This window comes from Strongylocentrotus purpuratus, unplaced genomic scaffold (genome assembly GCF_000002235.5).
Source record: "Strongylocentrotus purpuratus isolate Spur 01 unplaced genomic scaffold, Spur_5.0 spur5_scaffold_1, whole genome shotgun sequence".
In the NCBI taxonomy this organism is placed as follows: Eukaryota; Metazoa; Echinodermata; class Echinoidea; order Camarodonta; family Strongylocentrotidae; genus Strongylocentrotus; species Strongylocentrotus purpuratus.
In genome coordinates, this window is record NW_022145594.1 from 20,341,641 (window position 1) to 20,365,200 (window position 23,560).

General features: G+C 35.5%; 2 protein-coding genes across 2 annotated transcripts; both read left to right on the top strand.

Moving 5' to 3' along the window:
• Nucleotides 1-1,195: 1,195 nt before the first annotated feature.
• On the top strand, nucleotides 1,196-13,223 carry LOC115920969. The gene is made up of 3 exons (XM_030977803.1): nucleotides 1,196-1,327; nucleotides 4,878-4,968; nucleotides 11,354-13,223. Exons 1-3 carry the CDS (start codon nucleotides 1,241-1,243, stop codon nucleotides 12,700-12,702), a joined length of 1,527 nt encoding a protein of 508 aa, XP_030833663.1. The 5' UTR covers nucleotides 1,196-1,240; the 3' UTR covers nucleotides 12,703-13,223.
• Nucleotides 13,217-22,951, top strand: LOC115920970. The gene is made up of 6 exons (XM_030977804.1): nucleotides 13,217-14,175; nucleotides 16,113-16,360; nucleotides 16,792-16,923; nucleotides 19,338-19,530; nucleotides 20,862-20,931; nucleotides 21,523-22,951. The coding sequence occupies exons 1-6, from the start codon at nucleotides 13,860-13,862 to the stop codon at nucleotides 21,806-21,808; spliced, it is 1,245 nt and encodes a 414-aa protein (XP_030833664.1). The 5' UTR covers nucleotides 13,217-13,859; the 3' UTR covers nucleotides 21,809-22,951.
• The last annotated feature ends 609 nt before the right edge of the window (nucleotides 22,952-23,560 follow it).

Genomic DNA, 23,560 nt, shown 5'->3' on the forward strand with positions numbered 1-23,560 from the left:
TTTCAGTTTTATATTTCGTACTGTTTTGTCAGTGTACACTATGTCACTTGATAACACTCAAAGCTCTTTAGTATTTTGTAGAGTTTAATACCCTTATGTTCTTTATTCAATAAATCTTGTATAATGGGTAGACCAGGGCCCGTTTCATGGTATTTTACAACTTACATCTGATCAAAAGATATGTCTATGCTCTAGAGAGGGTATTGGCGATGATCAATGTTGTCTATTCCTTTAATATGAGTCACTCTTAGTCCATAAGGCTGTAGGAACAAGCTCCAACAAAAAAGTCTCTAATTCTTGTTCCTGTATTGAATTGAAAAATATGGCTACCAAGTTTATGAATGACATTTTGTGAATGTATAAACTCACATTTGAATATAACTACGTAAGTCTATGCTTTAATATATTTTCAGTCGATGGAGGAGAAGGGAGGAAAGAGGTCTGGTGGTATAACTGCAAAACTGGCTGACTCATCCATGGTTTGTTTGCTTGAGATTTTCAATTCCATTTCTTACTTTGGGTCCAAGTTTATACCTAACAAGACCTTTTACAATGTGAACAGGCAAGGTATTTCATTGCCGTAAGTATGTTAGAAGAAATGCCTATCACCTTTAATTAATTAGCTTTGAAAGTTATACAATAAGAAGGCAACAAGCTGGTGTAATCTGCCTTGTCATAGAAATCAGTCTTATTGAAAACAATGATCTATTGTGGTACTTAGATACCAGGCGCAATACCTTGATATATGATTATATTGGAGTTACTCATTTTTCTTAATATTTATTTTTCTGTTGGTTCATATATTCTAAAATACAAAATTACCCATACCTTTAAAATCCAAGGGGATCCTCTTTGAATCACATGCTCTATCAATGATCTTGAATCCCTCCTCAACCCTTTTTCAAATAATCAAGCCAGCCTACCCAGAGTTGTCTCTTTTACACATCTGCAGAAAACAGGGTTTGTATGCATAATTGTAGCAATCGATCATTGCTGCCAAGCTGCTCTCAATGTTTTGTTCTGTCCTTCTACCAATTTTAGCCGTTTAATCATGTCTCTGGGTAATTAGGTAGGTACGCACTTGGCTCCAACAGGGAAAGTGTTACCTTTTCTAAAACATGGATTGAAACTTAAAACAATGACCCTGACTGATTTTGTTAATGAAATGTATTTATAAAATGTATATATAGAATATAAAATTTGGGGTCACAGTGTCCTGTTTGGATCACATGCTTTATAAATGCTCTTTACCCTTACTCAACTCTTTCAGATCAGAGAGCTACGCGACAAAGAGTTGGATTTACAAAGACAAATGAACTTGTTGAAGGTTTGTATGCATAACCTGTAGCCATTGAACAATGTTGCCAAGTCCATGTATTCTGTTATGCTAAAGAATATTTAATTATGTGTAACTTCCCATGTCCGAACTAAGGCATATCAAAGTTTAAAACATGTCCAAAAAAGACCACATTTGATTTGAATTAATATTCAATGCTTTGTACTCTCTTTCCACATTGTTTAGTCCTCACGTAACATTGTAATAGGGTATTGCCAACATTGGATGAAAGCTCTGTGTCAATGTCGTGTATACTTTATTCAATATGTGTACCAATTTTCATCTTCATATCGCTAACCATAGCCAAGATCTCTGTGTCAATGTAAATGCCCCCCCCCCCCCTACCTTGCAGCACTTTCAGATTTTAGTTTTATATTTCCTACTGTTATGTCAGTGTACACTATGTCACTTGATAACACTCAAAGCTCTTTAGTATTTTGTAGAGTTTGTTACAATAGCCTTATGTTCTTTATTCAATTAACCTTGTATAATGGATAGATCAGGGCCCGTTTTATGTTTTTTTTACAACTTACAACTGTTCAATAGATATGCCTTTGCTCTAGAAAGCGTGTTGGCGATGATGTTGTCAATTCCTTTAAAGTTTATATTCTAAGACAATCCCAAATATTGAGATAAGTACATCAATAGAAAGCTTTTAACCCCCATAATAACACTAAATGGTGTCCAACTGACAAAAACAAGTTTAGAATAGTGAATTTCAGCGAGTAAACTCTACCAAACTATCTAAGTCTGAAACCCGGAAGTGCATGTATAGTAGGGCCTCTGTCCATGACGTCACGAACGGGACCCATGGGTTCAGTGAGAGTGAATAGCAGTGATATCCCAACGTAAATGCTATCCTGTCAGAGCTTAGATTTGTTTTTGTTAATGAGTAAATTTGATGGATTTTCTGTTTTCATTTGAATGAAGAATAACAAAGCAACATTTTTCAGTCGCTGATTTCTTTTTATATCCTCATATTCACCTATTCAGTAGAGATTTAAGACGAGTTTACTGCTTGGGAAACAAGGTTAAATCATGAATAGGCGGATGCATTATCTTGTAAAATGTCATCAGATAAGGTACAGGAGCAGTTTTGTTAAACAAATAGGCCTAGAACTATGATAGTACTTATCATAGATGTGTGTGACTGCCTCAAAAAAGGGTACAGTACCAGTTAAACATTTTATGTTGTAAAATGTCAAACTTGAACGAGATCATGCAAGCGCGCTTGCTCTATAATAATTTGACAAGGTCTAGTGATCGAACGATATTCATCCGCGAGTGATGCGGCTCTTGCACGAACGTTCGTGAAGTGAGCAGAATCGGGAGGTAAGACCAGGCCGCTGCTCTAGGCGCGGCTTGCTTGTGATGGAACGTACGTGCGCTAGTTACATGATTATCGGCAATTGCAAGAGAATGAAAGCGACGTTATACCATCTAAGAAAAACAACTAACAAAGACTTGCTCCTGGCTACCGGTATCAGTATTGATAGATCGCACAATGCACAGCATGGAAGAAGATAAAGGATCTTCAGGGCCAAGGAAGGCGAAATACATAGGTAAAGGGAAGAAGAAACCATCGGGAGATCGCTGTATGGTAATGAACTGTGCATGGGTCCACTTACCAGACAGCTACTGTTCACTCCGTGCCTGGGCAGATTTCAACATCAAAACAAAAATTACTTGGTGAAAATATCGACTAATAGTACATCGTTGGCATGTATATGTCATAATTTGTAAAAGGGGAATTGGTATTAATACTATGAAATATTAGGGGAAGGTAAAGAATTGTACATAGAATTATGATTTATTAGACTTTTCAGCCTTTGAAACAAAAATAAGCAGAAAATCGTATCTCTCTGCACATGCTTTCTATGGAACATCCGGGTACGTGAATATACTCTTTCCCGGACGTGATGTCATATATAGTAGACCAGCGCCGTGACTGATTTTCTATGCAAGGCGAGGCGGATATTTTCGACATTTCAAATTAAGGATTCCGAGTAGCCAGAATTGTTGTGTCATATACTATGTAATTGAAATAATTATAAATAACATTTACTTGCCGTAGGTACCAAATTAAGGGACATTTATTTGCTTAGAATATCAGCTTTAAAGGGATAGTTGAGTTATGTTGCAGAGGGCGCTATACACAATACAATTTTTGTGAGAAAATGAAAAACTGAGTGTCAAATTTGAAATTTGAACATAATATTTGAATGACAAAATCATCTTTGTTTGATCAAAATCGGTTCAGAGACGGCTGAAATATAACGATTTAATACTTGTGTACCACCACAAATATTAGATATTTTGAAAAATTGGAAAAAAAACGTTGAAAAAAAAACGAAATAACGCCTTTACGTCGTATTTCAGCCAATGCCGATGTTGGATTTTTTTTGTTGGCATTACCCACAATTAGCCAGCTCATGTATTGTTATATTTAAATAAGTAATTCATTAACGGTCAACATGTTTTTTGAAAGTGGAGCTGAATTGGTATGATCGTAGTGGTTAAATTTCACACATTTTGGGGTCAAAAATTACCTTCGTAGCAATTTTAGGTTCTAAAAAGGCACAATAAATGTCATAATTAAGAATAAGAGCAACTACCATGCACTTTGAAGGCATTTGCGGACTGAAAACAGAACTCAACTATCCCTTTAATATGAGTCACTCTTAGTCCATAAGGCTGAAGGAACAAGCTCCAGCAAAACATAATTATAATGGTGTTACTCATTTTTCTGAATATTTATTTTTCTGTTGGTTCATATTCTCCAAAATACAAATTTCCCATACCTTTAATATCAAGGGGGGGGGGGGGAATAATTAAAACGACCATCTTTGGGGGTCATACTATCCTCTTTGGATCACATGCTTTATAAATGATCTTGCATCCCTCCTCAACTCTTTTTCAAATGATCAAGCCAGCCTACCCAGAGTTGTCTCTTTACACATCTGTAGAAAACAGGGTTTGTACGCATAATTGTAGCCATCGATCATTGCTGCCAAGGTTGTGACGGCTAAATATGTCTCAGGTACCCAACATTTGATTGTAAACGCCCAAATGCAACATAAACATTTAAGAGCATCATACTATAGTGAGATGTTTCTCTGTCTAAAGACATTTAGAAGTGTGTTATACATGTACTAAAGGTACTTATCAAGTCAACCGATATAACATCATTTAGGGGGACCTACAAAATTTGTGTAAAAAATCATGTATTTTACTGACGCGATTAAAACATATGCTATATGATGTGCTGAATCCGTTGAGGGGAGTTGAGGCACCTACGCCTTCCACTAAAATTTAAATGTATATAGGGGCCCACAGAAGAGCTCATTGTTCTTGCAACCTGGTTGAAAAATGTTGTTCTAGTTCATCTGCCTTGGAATAATCCAAGAGAAAGTTGACAAAATATTTTTGTTATGATTTATTGGATGTGTTTTTTTTTCTTCAACAATTCTGGGTATAGGCTTCTTTTAGAGTAAGAATTATCTTATGAGACCTTTTCATGTTTTCCTATTACATTTCATAGGCAAAGGAGTTAGAAGGAGTTCTACTTCACACTCGAAAAGTGACTGTGTGTGATAGATATCCGGATACACCCATCAGGCTTGGAAGAGAAGGTATGTGAACAAATATCAGATAAGATTCAAAATCATTACGTGAAAATTATGGTGTTGGACTTGTAACAACAATGTGTTGAAACCCTTGAAAAGAATTACATGTACCGTGTATAGCATTGTTATAGCTTTAAAAAAGCTCTTCCATTTTGGAAATAAAAGCTAACCCCAAAAATTAAAAAAATCCTGATTAAACAGATATGCTGTATGACCGTGCAAATATTTTTCTCTTTTCTTTCAATTAGGTTTACAAAAGGTTCTTTGAAAAAAAATACAAATGACAGGAATTTCTTTGTAGACAAAAATATATATATTACGTCCCAAACTATCTAATGTGCCTTTTCAAGCATTTTAAAAAGATTCAACAACTTTCATCTTCCGTCAGACATTAAATAGAGGAATACATGTGAATGAAATGTTGAATTATTTTATGTAACGGTGACTAACTTCAGGATGATGAACGTGTACTCAAAAAGTAAAGGTAGGCAGTAGCTAGGACATTTGGAATAAAAATATGCCAGCCTTTGTGTACATGTAGCAATAGTCCTGTAGAAGTTTTTCAGACCTGGAAAAGTTGATAAGTACAAGGTTTTTTTGTTGATTTGTGTTCTAGATGGGTATTGAAGTAAATTCAGCTTGGTTGCCAGCTTGGCAACCTTGAGCAACTTTTTTAATAGCCACATTAGCATAATCATCTAATTAGCATATGTGCAATATGTAATAATGTTGCTAATCTCAATCCAGGAAGCCTGAAACCATGGATAAGACGACTTTTCAAGGGCTTTCTATGACAAGGAATTCATTTATGACACCAATTTTTATTTTTAAGTAATACAATTGTCTTAAATAGCATAATTAGCATAAAATGTACAATATATGGACTTCATTGTCATTGTTTATCTATGAAGCCTAAAAATGGTGCAACATTGTAAATCACTTTTGAAAGATTAATCATTAATTCATGAGAAGATATTCCATGTATATGTAGTATAATTAGCCTAATTAGCATAATAATCTAATTAGCATTATGTGCAATATGTAATAATGTTGCTAATCTCAATCCAGGAAGCCTGAAACCATGGATAAGACGACTTTTCAAGGGTTTTCTATGACAAGGAATTCATTTATGACACCAATTTTTATTTTTAAGTAATACAATTGTCTTAAATAACATAATTAGCATAACATGTACAATATATGGACTTCATTGTCATTGTTTATCTATGAAGCCTAAAAATGGTGTAATGCAACATTGTAAATCACTTTTGAAAGATTAATCATTAATTCATGAGAAGATATTCCATGTAAATGTAGTATAATTAGCCTAATTAGCATAATAATCTAATTAGCATACACTGTCGCTCATAAAGGTGGAATATTTTAGTTTTACCCCAATTTATGGAACTATTACACAAATTATTTAAAAATAATAGATCTAGATAATAGTATACATTCTCAGATTTTATTGAATAATAAATTGCCAATGTGTGTTTTGCGTGACTGCTAAAGCATATGTATGCTACTATGCTTATTAACTAGGGAACCTATGCCCTCAAGTCATAAATGACAGTAATAAAGATTAATGCCCCACAAAAGGGCACTAATATAGCTCATCGAGACGGTTTTGATCATGGGGCCTCACAGTTACGAGGCCATTGTTTAGTCACTGAACCATGACTGTACGCAGCGGGGGCTAGGGTAGAGGGCAGTTTCCATAAATAAATAAAAACACAGAAAATGTAATAAATTTTCAATAATTTATTGCATTTTACCCCGGTCTCCAACATAAACAAATCCTCTGGACGGCTATGCATTATGGCTCAAGGCATGGGCACACAGAAGATTTTTTATGTTGGGACCCGGGGTAAAATGCAATAAATTATCGAACATTTATTGCATTTTCTGTTTTTTTTTTAAAATTTATGGAAACTGCCCCCTACCCTAGCCCCCGCTGCGTACAGTAATGGTTCAGTGACAAAGCAATGGCCTCGTAACTGTGAGGCCCCAGGATCAAAACCGTGTCGATGTGCTATATTAGTGCCCTTTTGTGGGGCATTAATCCTCATTACTGTCATTTATGACCTAAGGGCATAGGTCCCCTATTTGATAAGCATAGTAGCATACACATGCTTTAGCAGTCACGCAAAACACACATTGGCAAATTATTATTCAATAAAATCCGAGAATGTATACTATTATCTAGATCTATTATTTTTAAATTATTTTTAAAATAATTCCATAAATTGGGATAAAAAAAAAATCACCTTTATGAGCGACTGTGTATGTGTGCTATATGTAATAATGTTGCTAATCTTAATCCAGGAAGCTTGAACACATAGATAATATGACTTTTCAAGGGTTTTCTATGACGAGGAATTAATTTATGACACCAGTTTTTGATTCCAAGTAATGCAATTGTCTGAAATAGCACAATGAGCATAATGAGCTAATAAGCATGCGTACAATATATGGACTTCATTGTCATTGTTTATCGATAAAGCCTTAAAAAGGTGCAATGCAACATTGTAAATCACTTTTGAAAGATTAATCATTAATTCATGAGAAGATATACTATGTATATGTAGTATAATTAGCCTAATTATGTGCAATATGTAATAATGTTGCTAATCTTAATCCAGGAAGCCTGAAAACATGGATAATATGACTTTCCAAGGGTTTTCTATGACGAGGAATTCATTTATGACACCAGTTTTTGATTCCAACTAATGCAATTGTCTGAAATAGTACAATGAGCATAATGAGCTAATAAGCATGCGTACAATATATGGACTTCATTGTCATTGTTTATCTATAAAGCCTAAAAATGGTGCAATGCAACATTTTAAATCACTTTTGAAAGACTAATAATTAATTCATGAGAAGATATTCCATGTAGATGTCATATAATTAGCCTATTTAGCATAATAATCTAATTAGCATTTATGTGCAATATGTAATAATGTGGGGCTTGTACTCTCAATGGTTCTAGCTTTGGTAAACATAGACAGATCATAGTTCGCACTGTTATATTCAACATCCCTGGCCTACGTACGTACCTGTCTCACCACATATTCAATTCCATCACTATCATCTGCTTTAACCATCTTCAGTATGTTTCCGACAGTCTCTCTATTAATCCAATGACTGAAGCCCAACCTTCAATGTGTATGATGACCCCGTCATTTCCTAGACATTTCATGAGGTTCGACAACATTGCCTTGCAACCAAGATAACCACCACATTGGACATACAATTTGTGAAGCTAAATAGAGTCCCAAATAATTGATATTCTACATATATGCTGATTAAGCTTATTAGTACACTAATTACATATTAAGCCAATTGCATTACTTAAAAATAAAAACTGGTATCACAACTGAATCCCTCGTAGTGGAAAACCCTGGAAAAGTCATATTATCCATGTTTTCAATCTTTCTGGATTAAGATTAGCAACATTATTAAATATTGCACATACATTGTATATGCTAATTAGGCTAGTTATACTACATCTACATGGAATATCTTCTAATGAATTAATGTGTAGTCTTTCAAAAGGTCATTGACAATGTTGCATTGCACTATTTTTAGGCTTTATAGATAAACAATGACAATAAAGTCCATATATCAAACTTATGCTAATTAGCTCATCATGCTATTTATTAAAGACAATTGCATTACTCAAAAATAAATACTGGTGTCATAAACGAATTACTCGTCATGGAGAATCCTTGAAAAGTCACATTATCCATGTTACCAGCCTTCCTGGATTAAGATTAACAACACTATTACATACTACACATATATGCTAATTAGATTATTATGCTAATTAGGCTAATTATACTACATATACATGGAATATCTTCTCATGAATTAATGATTAATTTTTCAAAAGTGATTTACAATGTTGCATTGTACCATTTTTAGGCTTTATAAATAAACAATGACAATGAAGTCCATATATTGTACATTTTATGCTAATTATGCTATTCAAGACAATTGTATTACTTAAAAATAAAAATTGGTGTCATAAATGAATTCCTTGTCATAGAAAACCCTTGAAAAGTCGTCTTATCCATGGTTTCAGGCTTCCTGGATCGAGATTAGCAACATTATTACATATTGCACATATGCTAATTAGATGATTATGCTAATATGGCTATTACAAAAGTTGCTCAAGGTTGTCAAGCTGGCAACCAAGCTGAATTTACTTCAATACACATCTAGAACACAAATCAACACAAAAACCTAGTACTTATCAACTTTTCCAGGTCATGTACATGGTATATGGTACCGTCTACTGGACTACAATAACAAATTTCCAAAATGAAGACAGTACACCATTAGGAGCCAGAGCATATAACACTGAGTTCCTATAGGACATCTATTTATTCAGATGGTCATATCTCAGCCAATACTTAATAAATTCAATTGGATTCGGACATTTGTACCTTATTTGTGATGCTCTTTCAGAAAATGAAGAAATGATTGAGAAATTCTGAAAATAGATTTTTGATGACGTCACACTTCACCACTCTTTAGGACTTTCTAGGCACCTTGAGCATCCCCTAGCATATACATATGGTTATTGCTATTTGTATGATGATGATTTTTATGCCTCCGTTACGAAGTAGCCGGAGGCATTATGTTTTCGGGTTGTCCGTCCGTCTGTCCGTACGTCTGTACGTACGTCTGTACGTACGTACGTACGTCCCGTTCTCGTGATCGCGTTATCTGAAGAACCGATTTAAGGATTCCTACCAAACTTTGGCCATGTATGTATCTTGCAGAGCCGATGAACTGATTAGATTTTGGGGTCACGAGGTCAAAGGTCAAAGGTCACAGGGCTCATTATGTATGCAAAAACAGCTCGTGATCGCGTTATCTCAAGAACTGATTGATGGATTCCTGCCAAACTTTGGTCATGTATGTATCTTGCAGAGCCGATAAACTTATTAGATTTTGGGATCAGGAGGTCAAAGGTCAAAGGTCACAGGGCTCATTATGTATGCAAAAACAGCTCGTGATCGCGTTATCTCAAGAATCGATTGATGGATTCCTGCCAAACTTAGGTCATGTATGTTACTTGCAGAGCCGATGAACTGATTAGATTTTGGGGTCACGAGGTCAAAGGTCACAGCGCACATTATGTATGCAAAAACAGCTCGTGATCGCGTTATCTCAAGAACCGATTGATGGATTCCTGCCAAACTTAGGTCATGTATGTTACTTGCAGAGCTGATGAACTGATTTGATTTTGGGATCATGAGGTCAAGGTCAAAGGTCATGCGGCTCATTATGTATGCAAAAATAGCTTGTGATCGTATTCTCATTAGAACAGATTGATGGATTCCTGCCAAACTTAGATCATTTATGTATCTTGCAGAGCCAATGAACTGAGTAGATTCTTGGTTCATAAGGTCAAAGGTCATGGGCTCATTATGTATGCTAAAATAGCTTGTGAACTCATTCTCATTAGAACTGACAGATGAATTACTATTTAACTCAGGACATCTTGCAGAGCCAATGAACTGAGTAGATTTTAGGGTCATGAGGTCAAAGATCAAAGGGTCATATATGTATATGAGAAATTGCTTGTAGGCCTAATCACGATATTCTGAGAACCTTTTAATGGATTACAATTGAACTTGAATTTGAAAAATTTGTTTTGTTTTGGTTTGTAAAATTGCTCTATGACGGAGGCATCATTTTCGACTGCGCGCAGTCGAATTCCATCTAGTTCTTATTATTATCTTTATTATTATCATTATTATTACAATTTTTATAGTTACAATTATTAAACTGTATAACATGGCTAAAGCTATCATGATGCCATCAAGTCACAAAGTTACTTAATTCCTATTATTCCCTATGTGGTATCTACATGTACATACAAAGTACATGTAGTGTCAATCTACAACATTCAGTAATTCAGTAAAATATCTGGATAGATGTGATTAAGTCTTTTAATTTACCACATGTGCTTGATGGAGACATTATTGAGATCAGGATACAAATATAAAAATAAAACAAATATTTTTGAGGGGTCTTTTAACTCTTACAGTAGACCTTCTGATCTGAACACCCTCTCCCTCCATTTTAGATTTAATTTCTCATAGTGCTTGTTGAAATAGTCTTTCCAAATTACCTTTAAAAAGAAGGATAGCATTTTTGTAAACATTTTATGTGGAATGCAGGGTGTTTATCAACTAGAAGGATATGCTAGATAGATTATATGATTGTGTTGTTCAATTTTATATCGATACCTCACCGCAAGATTTGTTTATTATATTCGATTTTTTAATATATAATGCTGTTTAGTGTACTTTTATGTGAATTGGCCGGGAGAGGCCACACAAAATGGGTTGTTTAATTGTCGTTTTTTATTCAGCCAAGAAATCTGGGCAGGACACTGTTATGAGGGGTGATGCTGGACGGGAGCTACATGTAATCGCGTGGATAAGCACCGATGATGAGACTCATCTTGTACTATGGGATGCCGATTTCTTCCAAGATGTCATCTCCATACTGGCTCCATTGTGTCCGGTAGTGAAACATATCTCCGTTGATTTACACTGCCACTGGATGCAACTACACCCATTAACCCTCATGCCTAAGCCTAAGCTTATGCCTATGAGATCTGTCATCACAGTTTGCATTAAGACCCTGTATAGTTCAAAAACACTTCATGATACACTATTGGAGGTCAGTAAATTGTTTCTAAATGCAGCGAGTCTAGATCTGCTAATAGAGAGTCTAATTTCTCCATCCGATCAAGCATTATTTCATGAGGTCAATTCATCATCATCAGTGAGAGAGCTTAAATTAAGATGTGAGGGCAGGTGTTCAGATGACGTACCTACAGACAGCCTGTTAATTGATATTTGTACCTCCTGTCCAAATATTGTATCACTGGTGTTATCAGGCTTTGGAAGAAGTCTATCGATCAAGTCAGGCAAAGAAATTACATCATGCAAGATGCCACATCTGACCAACATCCATCTTGAACCATTTGAGACGGATGATTGCTACAAATTTGTAACTTTAATTCATGTATTACATGTATTTTATGTGATAAATCCACGTTTGAGGTATGTTGAGGCAAAGAAGGTGCAGCTTGGAGATGCAGAACTTACCTCTGTTACGTGGTACCGAACATTTTCAGGTTCTGAGCTACAACTTGAAGGTGCACCAACAGCTGTACCCATGGCTGACCTAATGCATCTTGTGTCAACTGAACTCGAAGGAGTAACTGTCCTGACATTAGACAGGTGCAAGGTTGACATTCCTCAGAGTACCAGTCATCCACCACAGTGCACAGGGAAAGAGAGTTCGCTTCGAGAACTCAAGTTCTTAAATGTGGAATGCCCGTTGTCTCAAAGTGACATCCACAAACTTTCAGAGATGTATCCTAATGTAAAGGTCACAGTTGAACATGACAGTAAGGCATCACATGAAGACTCTAAGCAGGGTACGTCGATGCATTTCGAGCTGAAGAGGAGGACCTCCCCATCCTCGTCACCCACCTCATCCTTCTCACTCCCCCCAACTTCTTCAATATGTGAGTTTATTAAGATTATACATGTATGTATGTTTGCACTAATGAATTTGTTCACATATATAGGGGTATACTGCAGCGGTTTACCACATGTTTTTCCTTTTTATCTGCGCTCTACAGTTTTGTGCCTTAAAGTGCCCATTCAAAGACTATCACAAATATGGCAAATAACGTATCACTAGAAACTGGTAAGCTGACAGATGGCCATCGTACACGTTTTAGGTCGACTACACAGTGGGTGATTTATACAAATACAAATAAAACCACCTCCATAGCATCTGGGATATACAAGAGATTCACCAGAAAGGTATTGATGTTTTAATGACGTCACAATATGAACCAATCTTTTCCAAACAGACGACATCCCATAAAGAATGAACATAATTTCAATACTATTATTTCTCAAATTATACTTTTCATATGGTATGATAATTATGTTATCATACACAATGACAATCATCAAATGATTACTATACCTTATGGATAGTAGACAAAATGGTCATTAGACAAACTGGGAATTACACCGATTGGACATTAGACTAAATGAGCAATAGACCAAATGGGTTGTCGACTTATTTGAGATTAGACCAATTGGCTATTATAGCCTTAAAGGTAGAGATCAGTTTTGGAAACGCCCCCCTCTCAAAATATGAAATGGAAGCTCTCATTACCAATCTTGTGAAAGAATATGTTTTGACTAATACGTGATACAAATTTTGCTGAGAAACCGCCTACTGATATATTTGGTAAATTGTTATATCTATTTGGACTTGATAGATATCATGCACGTGTTGCGTAGTCCCATAGTCATCTTTCTGTGTACAGTGCTTGTAACTTTACCGTGACTGGGCCACATTTCTTAGCATTTTGATGATTCCAGAACCTTGCAGTACACACCAATACTTATATGCTAGATGATCAACCTTTTCTGATCGATTCCACTGCATTTCTTTCACAATGCAATCGCATGACCATAACTGGTCTTTATATTTAATGGCCATTAGACCAAATAATGAGTAGACATAAAATTGATTATAAGAGCATGTGGATTGTAGACGGGCTAGGTGTAGACCATATGGGAATAGACTTATTGGGTGGTGGACGAATTGGTTGTAATCCGAACAGCAATAAAATTTGGAGTGGAATTTATTATTATTATTATTATTAATAAACCGTGACATGGTCGCAGATAAGTCTTTATGGGAATGTCCGTCACTGTATCCCAGATACTTTACTGATTCAGCCAATTTGAAGAGCCTACCGGTATATCTATGAGAATTTCAAGTTTTAAAAAATTACAATTATATTACCAGATGAAGTCAATGTCGTACCAATCAAGATGGAATGTTGTAAGAGAGTTGGAGTTAAAGGTGGCAAACTTCAGCTAGATTCCTTCGGAATTGAACTTGAGATCCCTCCCGGTGCAATTGACAGCGAAGCGCCGCAGGAAATTTCTCTTCGTGTCCTGACAGATACTCAAAATCTTGGCAACAGCAAAGAAGAGATGTCAGTCTGCTGCGGTGTACAGTGTTTAGCCCCTGATGACTTAGTCCTTAAGTTACCGGTGACTTACACAATGCCCCATTGTGCTGTGATTACACGATATTCCAGCGTGAAGGCAGTCTTGTACACGGGAGAAGGAGAATACTCAACCGGTAAGTACATCTCAACATGTATAGACATCATGTAGCAATGGCATTTGATGAATGTCTGTCAAAACCTTTTTGTAATTAAATGAAACACTTAGTGATAGGTAAATAAACAAATGTAACTCCCATTTTCCATTAAAAGTAGAAGGTGTATTATAAAAACGTTTTACACTTTTGATCGTGAGTGACTCGAAACATTAATTGACGTCTTCACATTGTAAAGTTGAAGGATGTTATATCTAACTGGAGATAGTTATGACATTTCTTTGAATTTTGGTTTTAAAATGTTGCTCACAATAATTCCATTAGATTTCACTTTTTGTAAAATGAAGTCCACCAAAATTATGTGTGTAGCAACAATCACTTCAGAACAAAGCAATTGACATCGTGCACGGCAGCTGAAATTTCAGAGCACATTTCAGAGCGCAACATTAATTGGCCCAAACTTGATATGAAAATCTTAACAAGTCTTTCTCTTGAAGTGCATCCAAATCAAACCCTTTGCGACAGTAAGCGTCCCAACAATATTCACGATACTCCAGTGTGAAGGCAGTCTTGTACACTACGGTCTATTATAAGAACGATTTAAACTTTTGTAACCACCCCCCCCCCCCTCATATCCTCTACCCTCTCTTCCAGACTCGACAGGTCATGTGTATGGGTAGTGCTGCTTCCCTTCATCTTCTTGTCGCCATCATCGTCGGTTTCTTTCTCCTTGGCAAACAACAATATATCGTTAACAAATTAAAGGGGGAAATGCTTGACAAGAAAAAGCTTGACAAGAAAATGCTATAATCCCTCAGCTGTTTTTCCTGCCCCATGTACCTTTCCCTGATCAAAAGCCATTTCAATTTGCACTTCATCAGCCAATATGACAGGTGCCCCCCCCCCCTCCTTTGGTAGCATATGTCCCTCGATGTATGGACCCACTCTATTCTACTGATAACCTATGTAAATGTAACCTACATGAAATGTATATAGTGACAATTTGGAAATAATAGAAACGAAAAAGTTTTCTTTGAAATTGGGTTGTATTCTAATACTATGTTAGCGTGAAAAGTATGTTAGCTATTATAATCTGTATTCTAACAATGATTTTAAGTCCAATACAGTGTTTAGATATATTTTGGCGGGAAGATGCAGTGTGCATACTTTTAAACTTATGCAAACCTCATACGTGGCGGTGGACTAAACGTGAGAGATAAAGCTACGGTCACAAAGGTTCGTACGAACGATGCGAATCTCCCTGTTTTTCCATTGTCTTCCCGAGTTTCTATTGTCTGAAAATCGTTCGTACGGCGTTCGTAGCAGTTCGTAATGGCATTTGTGACCGAGGCTTTTTATAGTTCTGGCATTCTGAAAACTCTTTTAGCAAAAAACATAATACATAATAAAATGTAGAAAATAACATTGGTCTAGGGGTATTACGTGAAATGCAGTTGAGATTTTCTTTCTTTCTTTTTTCTTTTGTAGTTTCTTTCAAAACTGCAATATGCGCTGTAAAGGCACGATTTAACATGAAACACAATTTGCTGAGTACTTTTTAAGAGACATTATCACTAGAGAATTCATTTAAATGGAAGTGTCGGTGTTATCCTAAAGAAGATAATATACCCTTAACATAGTTTTCAGATTACCAATTCAGAGGTATGGTATTTAAATTCTGGGACTAAACATTAGTTTTCAGAATACTGTCCCTGACCGACTTCTGTGTTTATAAAGATGACCTATTTCTTAAGAGATTGGTCTGAAGGGTCAGGTGCCGAAAAGTTGGCCTAAAAATGTCTAAGGTTAACTTTGTTAATATGAATGAACCCACAATAACTCTTTGCAGAGGTCTTTTACCTTTGCTTGTTATTGAATTACTTTAAGAACTATGTTTATCCCTCGATTTAATGTGTCCACAGTTTTCCTGATTTGTATCGCCATATTGTTGATTATAGATGCAGTTGTTAAAGAACGAATTATGCTGTCGAGGTCTGGAACACCTAGCTGCACCATCACAAAAGATGTACTCAAACTGAAGATGAACCACTTTTCATGGGCGAAGATTAAGTTGATGATCAAGAATTTCTTCTTCAAAGAAAAGAAAATGCGCTGTCGGCCATTTAAAGAAAAGAACCTAGCCCTACAGAAGACACCTGTCATCTTACGTGCACACCTCTATGATGCCATAAAAGGGAATTGCCAGGTATTTTTTTGTTGCAGCAGTTAAGGAATCTGTATCGTGGCAAAGATCCACAGTTTTTGGTTCATACTTTTCAGAAAATAAATTATTTATTGGAAGAAGCAACATTAAATCTACAGCTACAGTACTATGGTTTAAAATGTTCACAATACATTGCATTTGGTGTACACTAGAGGCTCTTAAGAGCTTAAGAACAAAATAATAAGACAAACAACACCACCGACAAAGCTGTTTTTCCAGCCAAAATTCTGCCAATATGAGGTGTTCTTCATCTTTGAGAAAGATTTAAGTTATACAAGTATGTTGTTTGATTTAAACTTTATATTATAGAAACTGGTTCATAAAAAAAAGTTTTATTGCTGGGACATTAGTTGTTCTTTTTCCTGGTATATGTATACAGCCTGTATAATTTCTTTTATTTTCTTCGGTAACAGTTGATAAAAAGACAAGAAGAGGAACAAGAATTCGTACCTGCCCATCCAGAACAAGAGATCGTTATTCAGGCAGCAGAAAGTGATCTCAAAATGACATGTTACGTAAAGGAGACAATAATTGGAAGACCTGCTGTAAGTTTATTAATTTGTTCCAAAATTTGTTCTGGTTATAACTCTGATACCGAATTAGTTGGGGATGTTACGGAAAGATAATGACAGTTTGGTGCAAATTGTTCTAATAGCACTAAATTTTGCCCAGATGTCGACCGTACCATACCAATTTGATTTTTGACGGACATCTTTGGATTCGACCAAAAATAATAAGATTTCTATAATGTCGGTCCATCAGTTTGATATCAGGAAGGCTGAAGGAACCCCCACTCCCAAAATCAAATATGGTCGCCATGTGAACTTCAAATCAATTTAGATTTCAACACAAGAACGACTAGACTAGAATGATAAGAGTTTCTTTAGCTATGGGCTTCTCAGAAAAAAGAATTGTGTTTCCGATGTTATTTCATTAATTTGGTGTCAAGAAATGCGCCCCCTGGGACCATCGTTGTGGTAAAATCCTACCAGTTTATATAGCCATCATATGATCTCAAAGTCTTATTGTAATTTTCAAAACAAAGGGCTAGAATAATGAAATATATTTTCCCGGTAAAAAATAGGGTTGATGGTACAGATAATCTAATAGTGATGTAACATTGTCTATTTTATGTCAACATTTTTCCCTAGTGTCTAGGTTCACTGTAAGTGAAAAACGTCACAAAGATCCTGTGTGTGACCATGCTTTGAACCATAATGCATGGTCCTACATACAATTTTTTCTTGTCGGAGACGGGGGGGGGGGGGAATGCAATGATTTATTGATAATTTGTTGCATTTTCTTTATTTGTTCTTTTGTTGGGGCGCCCCCGTACCCTAGCCCCCGCTGCGTACAGTCATAATTCAGTGGCTTAGCAATGACCCCTTTACTGTGAGGCCCCATGATCAAAACTGTGTCGATCAGCTATATTAGTGCTCTTTTGTGAGGCATTAATCCTCTTTACTGTCAGTTATGACTTAAGGACGTAGATCCCCTATGATTAGCATATCAGCACACACATGCTAATTAGCAGTCACGCAAAAACGAACACTCGCAAATTATTATTAAAAAAAATCTGAGAATGTATACTATTACCGGTACTTAGATCTATTAGGAATAAATCATTGTCAAAATCCTTCCATAAATTGGGGTAAAAATAATTATTCCACCAATATGATCAACAATGTATGTCAGCCTTTATTTTACAGGTGAACGAAACAAATGTCCTTGTTGTGGGTATGCATTTGAGAATAAAATTTATTGAATTGAGGATTCTCTGACTGCTGCAATCTTATGAGAATACCACAACTATTATAGGCTTGTTGGTGCCTGGACAAATGCTATGGGTTAACTAGTACGTCTGCATCATATTTGAGCTGTTCAGCTGGCAGGGAGCTGTAGCAACAGACCCGGTCATTATTTAGCGTCTGATCATTGATGCCTCCACCTCCTGTAGGCTCCGGGTAACCGTTTCCCATAGTTATTTCCAGGATGGATTTCACAAGTGATGCTGACGTCAATTTGATTACAATATATTAGCATTATATTCTCTGACCTAACAAACAATAACAACATATTATTACACTATTCTGCCCTTTCGTTTTGAACTTCATGACTACCTTACCAGGATGGTGGCCATATTGAATTTCAACAATATGCATGTGGCTTCTAAAGGAGCTAAGATTGGGGAGTTGAGTTGGGGAGAAAATGGAGCAAACGTTTTGCCTTTTTAAAGAATCCTAACCTGATGATCCCCCAGAGGTGCTAGAAATGCCTCTTAGGTAGCCACGCAGGACATCCCTGAAACAACAGTCGGTCACAATTGCCGTTATGAACTGCTACGAACGCCGTACGAATGATTTTCAGACAATGGCAATTCGGGAAGACAATAGAAAAACAGGGAGATTGGAACGAAATTATCGTTCGTACAAACCTTTGTGACCGTAGCATTAGTTACCTAACAGTGATTAAGTATATTTAGTGTCTTGATTAAGGATAGCATCATAATCAGATTTCTTTTTTGTTACTATTAAAGGCACAAGATTTCATTAGCATACCCCTCAGTTATTCGAAAGTACCCTAAGCTCAGATGGTATATTGAATGTTGACCATATGGCGGCACGAGGAGGCCATCAAAGACATGCAATTAAATCTGATTCAGATTCTCTGTATATGTAAACACAATAATGATAAAAACATATACAAGCTATATCTGTTTTTAATATAAAAGACTTCAAGGGTCAAATGTCAGCAATTTTTGATTTTTTACTAAACTTTGAGTTGAATTCATTGATTTGTAACATAATCAAAATCCGAATGGTTGCTGGAGCTAAGTTCACATCAATAATGTCTTATACATGTACACACTTCTAAAGCAGATGATTGATATAAGAAAAATAAAAGGGAAGTTTTGTTTACCTTCTCTTTTGATGACCTCCGTTCAATCATTGTTTTAAAGGTTGTCCCCTTTGATAAACTTACGAGTGGAGCCAGGATCTGTAAGCCCTTTGAATTGGACTTCACCGACCAGCCAGACATTGTTGCAGTGTCACTGAGAATAGGACAAAGTGAGAGACTAGAGGATGAACTCTTATTTCCTTTGGATTTCTCAACTCCTAACAGAAGAAAGAGAACTTCTCCACAAGATCCAGGTATTTTGGTTTAAAGAGAAGGTTCATTTTTGGTAAAGGTGTAAAATCAATATGTGAGATTTATTATTTGTTTATATTAGTTGGAAGAAATTCAGAATAGAAATGTCCCCTTAAAAAAAAGATTGCTATTCAAATGCCCTCATTTTCAAAATATGACAAGAAAAGCTGGCCTAGCTGTTTGGACCTAACAGTCCTTCAATGTGTTTGTGTAGTCCCGTTCACTCATTTCTGTGTGCAGCCTATGTGCTTTTCATCAAGTTGGATCCAGTAAATATCAAACTGATGATTAAAAACCGAATAATTCCTATGTACTACACAATCAACCTTTAATTCCAGATAGATAATTTCACAAACGTATTGCATGATCAGAACTCGGCTTCGTCTAAAAAATCAATTAATGTGACAAATTTGTTGTTCTGACCATCACAAATCAGGAACATGTTTGCGTATATTGTATATAGACACAATATCATATTCTTGTCCCAGTACGAGCTGTACATTAATAAAATATCCTACAAAGTTTTGAATTCAGATGATAATTTCATTTTATTGTCATTACCACTGCATTAACATTATGTTATTAAGGGATGTGCATTACTGCTGTTAGAGGGTCAATCAAAGTGAAATTATACCATAAATGCTTTCCCACATGTATGTCTCTGTTTGTGGCTGAAGTAAGGAGATGTCAGATTCTGGTTGGTGTAATTTTGTAATTTCCTCCATCTAATGAATGATCCTTAAAGATAAAGGTGAGTTCTGGTAATGCGATTGCATTTTGAAAGAAAAGGTGTGGAATGGATCAGAAAAAGTTGACCATGTAGCAAGTAAGTATTGGTGTGCACTGTAAGGTTCTGGAGTCATCAAAATCATACTAAATTTGGCCCAGTCTTGGTAAAGTATCAAACACTGTACACAGAAAGATGTATATGGGACTACACAAAATGGTGTCGGGGCTAGTACTACCTGATTTTCTTATCTTTCTATGCTCATTACTCAGCCAATAAACATTTTCTTCCAAAATTGTTTGGCACATGACATTTATTTGTAATTTTGAACATTCAGTGTAAGTTTCGTTTGATTCTGTGAGAATTCATTTTCTTTTTTACCAGAACTCAAGTTTATCTTTAACTTTTAAAAAGGTTATGGTCTGCAACCAAGACTCCAAAGTCTTGCTTGCTTTTTATTTTGTAGCTTTGTTTTTAGATGAAGTTTTCACATTTGTGCAAGAAATGAATGAACTTAAATTGTAGATGAATATTCAGTTTACTTTATTCAGCACTCAGAATTATAGGTTAATGAGTAATACACTTTCCTGGTTCTCGAAATTGCAGAACAAATGCAAGGTGCATCCAGTTCACAGACACATCGAACATCACATGGAAGTACAGGTGAAACTCTGGAGTAAGTTATGATAATTTCTTACACCTTTAATACTGTCAGCATGGTTAGTAGATTCCGACTGAGATCAGAGCATGTGCAGGTATAAACCTGAAATCACTAAAAACAATTGGAGAAGGGAGGGGCAAGGGGGCACTTTTTCCCCAAACCAACCCCCCCCCCCCCCCCCGAAAAAAAAACACAACTTTATTGAATATAAAATGATTGCAAGGTAAAAGATAATCAAATTGCTGCAGGAACTGCATGATTTAGACTGGACATTATTTCCTTAAAGTATATGTTGCTTAGTTGCAATGTAGGTTTACAATTGAAAACAAAGCTTCAGTAAATGATGAGAAGGGGAAACTGGGCTCAAATATCTTATAATTAAAGTCCAATATATATGTTTATAATTGAATGTTGTTAGTACGCTGTGAACTGGAACTAGTTTGAGGCTCACTCACAAAATAAAGAATGTAATATCACTGTTCCTCATGATGCATGTGATATCATATCAAAATCAAATGCATAGCACTTAACATCCCCCCCCCCCGTTGTCAGTACATGTTATCATAAATATAGCAACATAATTTAAAAAATATACATTTATTTAAGGAACATTTCAGGTGGACAGGAAGACTTTGACGAAAAGCTGACCACTGTTGCTCGAAAAGTTGCCAAGCGTGAAGAGATAGATAATCTCGGGAAGGCTCTTGGCTTTGGGCCAGATGATATCCAGCGTTATTTCGACACAAACATGAAGAATGCAGATGTATCATACATGGGTACACTATCAATGCTCCGAAAGTGGAGAAAGAAGCAAACTGAGGCGAAAGAGTGTGAAGCCCTCAAGGGTGTTTTAAGAAAGGCTGGTCAAATTCGTCTTATTGATGAGCTATGAGGTATTTCATTAGATGCGAGCTGTAATAATAATACTCAGTTTTTATATATGCTTCTCTATCGAGGAATACATTGTTCCAATGATATATTTATATAATTGTATACATAGAGAGAGAGAGAGAGAGAGATGAGAGTGTAATGGTTGCGTAGCTTAATTAAAGTTCCCCATTTTTGTATGGCCTTGAGGGGGACATCAGAATACATTGCCTGCAACTGAATCAGATTGCCCCAAGTCGTAAGATAAGGGAAGTGTGATTCTCTTGATGGCAATATTTTCAATATTCATATTCCCCGAAAGTAGAACCAACCAATATCACTACTATCTTTTATATATCGGCCTCAGGTACATAATCATAACTATTTTGTATCAATTACAAGCATGTGTAATTGCTTGGTAGTCCCACTTCAGGTCACTATTCATATCATGCATGTCATCTTAACTGAGCAATTATGAAGTAAGTCCATTGAGGCTCACTTTCATTTACTTTAATTTAGTATTGAAAGTATCCTGCAATGACAGACAATTTTGTAATCATATTTGATGATTGTACAATGATATTTATTTCAAATTCACCTGTCGAAATTTGTAGTTAGACAATTTATCAACTATCTTTTGTTATTATGATGAGTTTTCTGTGAGCACTAGTATACAAAGATACATGCTGGTGTTGTGCATGTAAAAAGTATTTTCAGACAAAAACAGGCTCATTGTACATATTTATATGTAAATTCCTGCCTTGATGTACATACATGCAGTAACTCTTCTAGGATAGCGCATCAATCTACCATTTACTTGCCATTGTTTAAAGTGCATTTTGTGTGTACTTACATGTATATCTAATATGAGCTTACTGCCTGTTCATCATATTCTTTCGAGCCTGTGTATTTTTTTTGTTTACATGAATTCAAATGTTTGCTATTCCTATTGCTATTTTATGATATTTTGTTGGCATAGACTTTTTGAAATTTGTAGTAAATTATTTATTGGAAAAGATTGTGATTGCATTGGCTTCAAAAGTATCATGCTGCAAGTTTTAAAATTGAAGATCCTAGCTTACCCTTTTGTATCGCCTCTGAAGTATGGCCTGTAGGCCTTTTTCCAGTATGCCTCGCAAACCGTTTTTTTTTATTGTAGATCACAATACCTACCACTGAATATTTGATTTATCAATATTTCTTTGTATTTATTTTTATACCATCAGATTTATATATGTTATATTGTATACAATTTTTTTTATCATGGTTTGTAAAATAAAGACAAAGTGAAATTAAATGAAATTAATTGCATATACATGTATATTTACATGCTCGCTAATCTGATACATTTATACTAATTCCTATAATCCAATCCATAAGGATTTGAAAGAAATTCAAGTTTATATTACAATGTATGAACCATATTGCGATAAAAGTAGATTATATTGGATTTTTTAAAGCAAAATACAAAAAATTCAAATGAAACTATGAAAGAAATGAAATTCAATGCGTTATCCAGAGGATTAGGACTAATTTTGTGTTATATTTACGATGTTAATTCACATGATACTCTCACCATTGGTGTAGTATTAAAGGAAAAGTACTGTTACAAAAATAATTCACCAAGTATTCTGTGATGTTCATTTACTGTACCTTGAGGAAAAGTGACTGATCATTATAAGTCCCTCCATTTTGGATTTTTTTGTTTTGTTTAATAAAACATTATCCCAATATGTCATTAATGTAATCGTCTCTTATTACGAAAAAATATTACGAC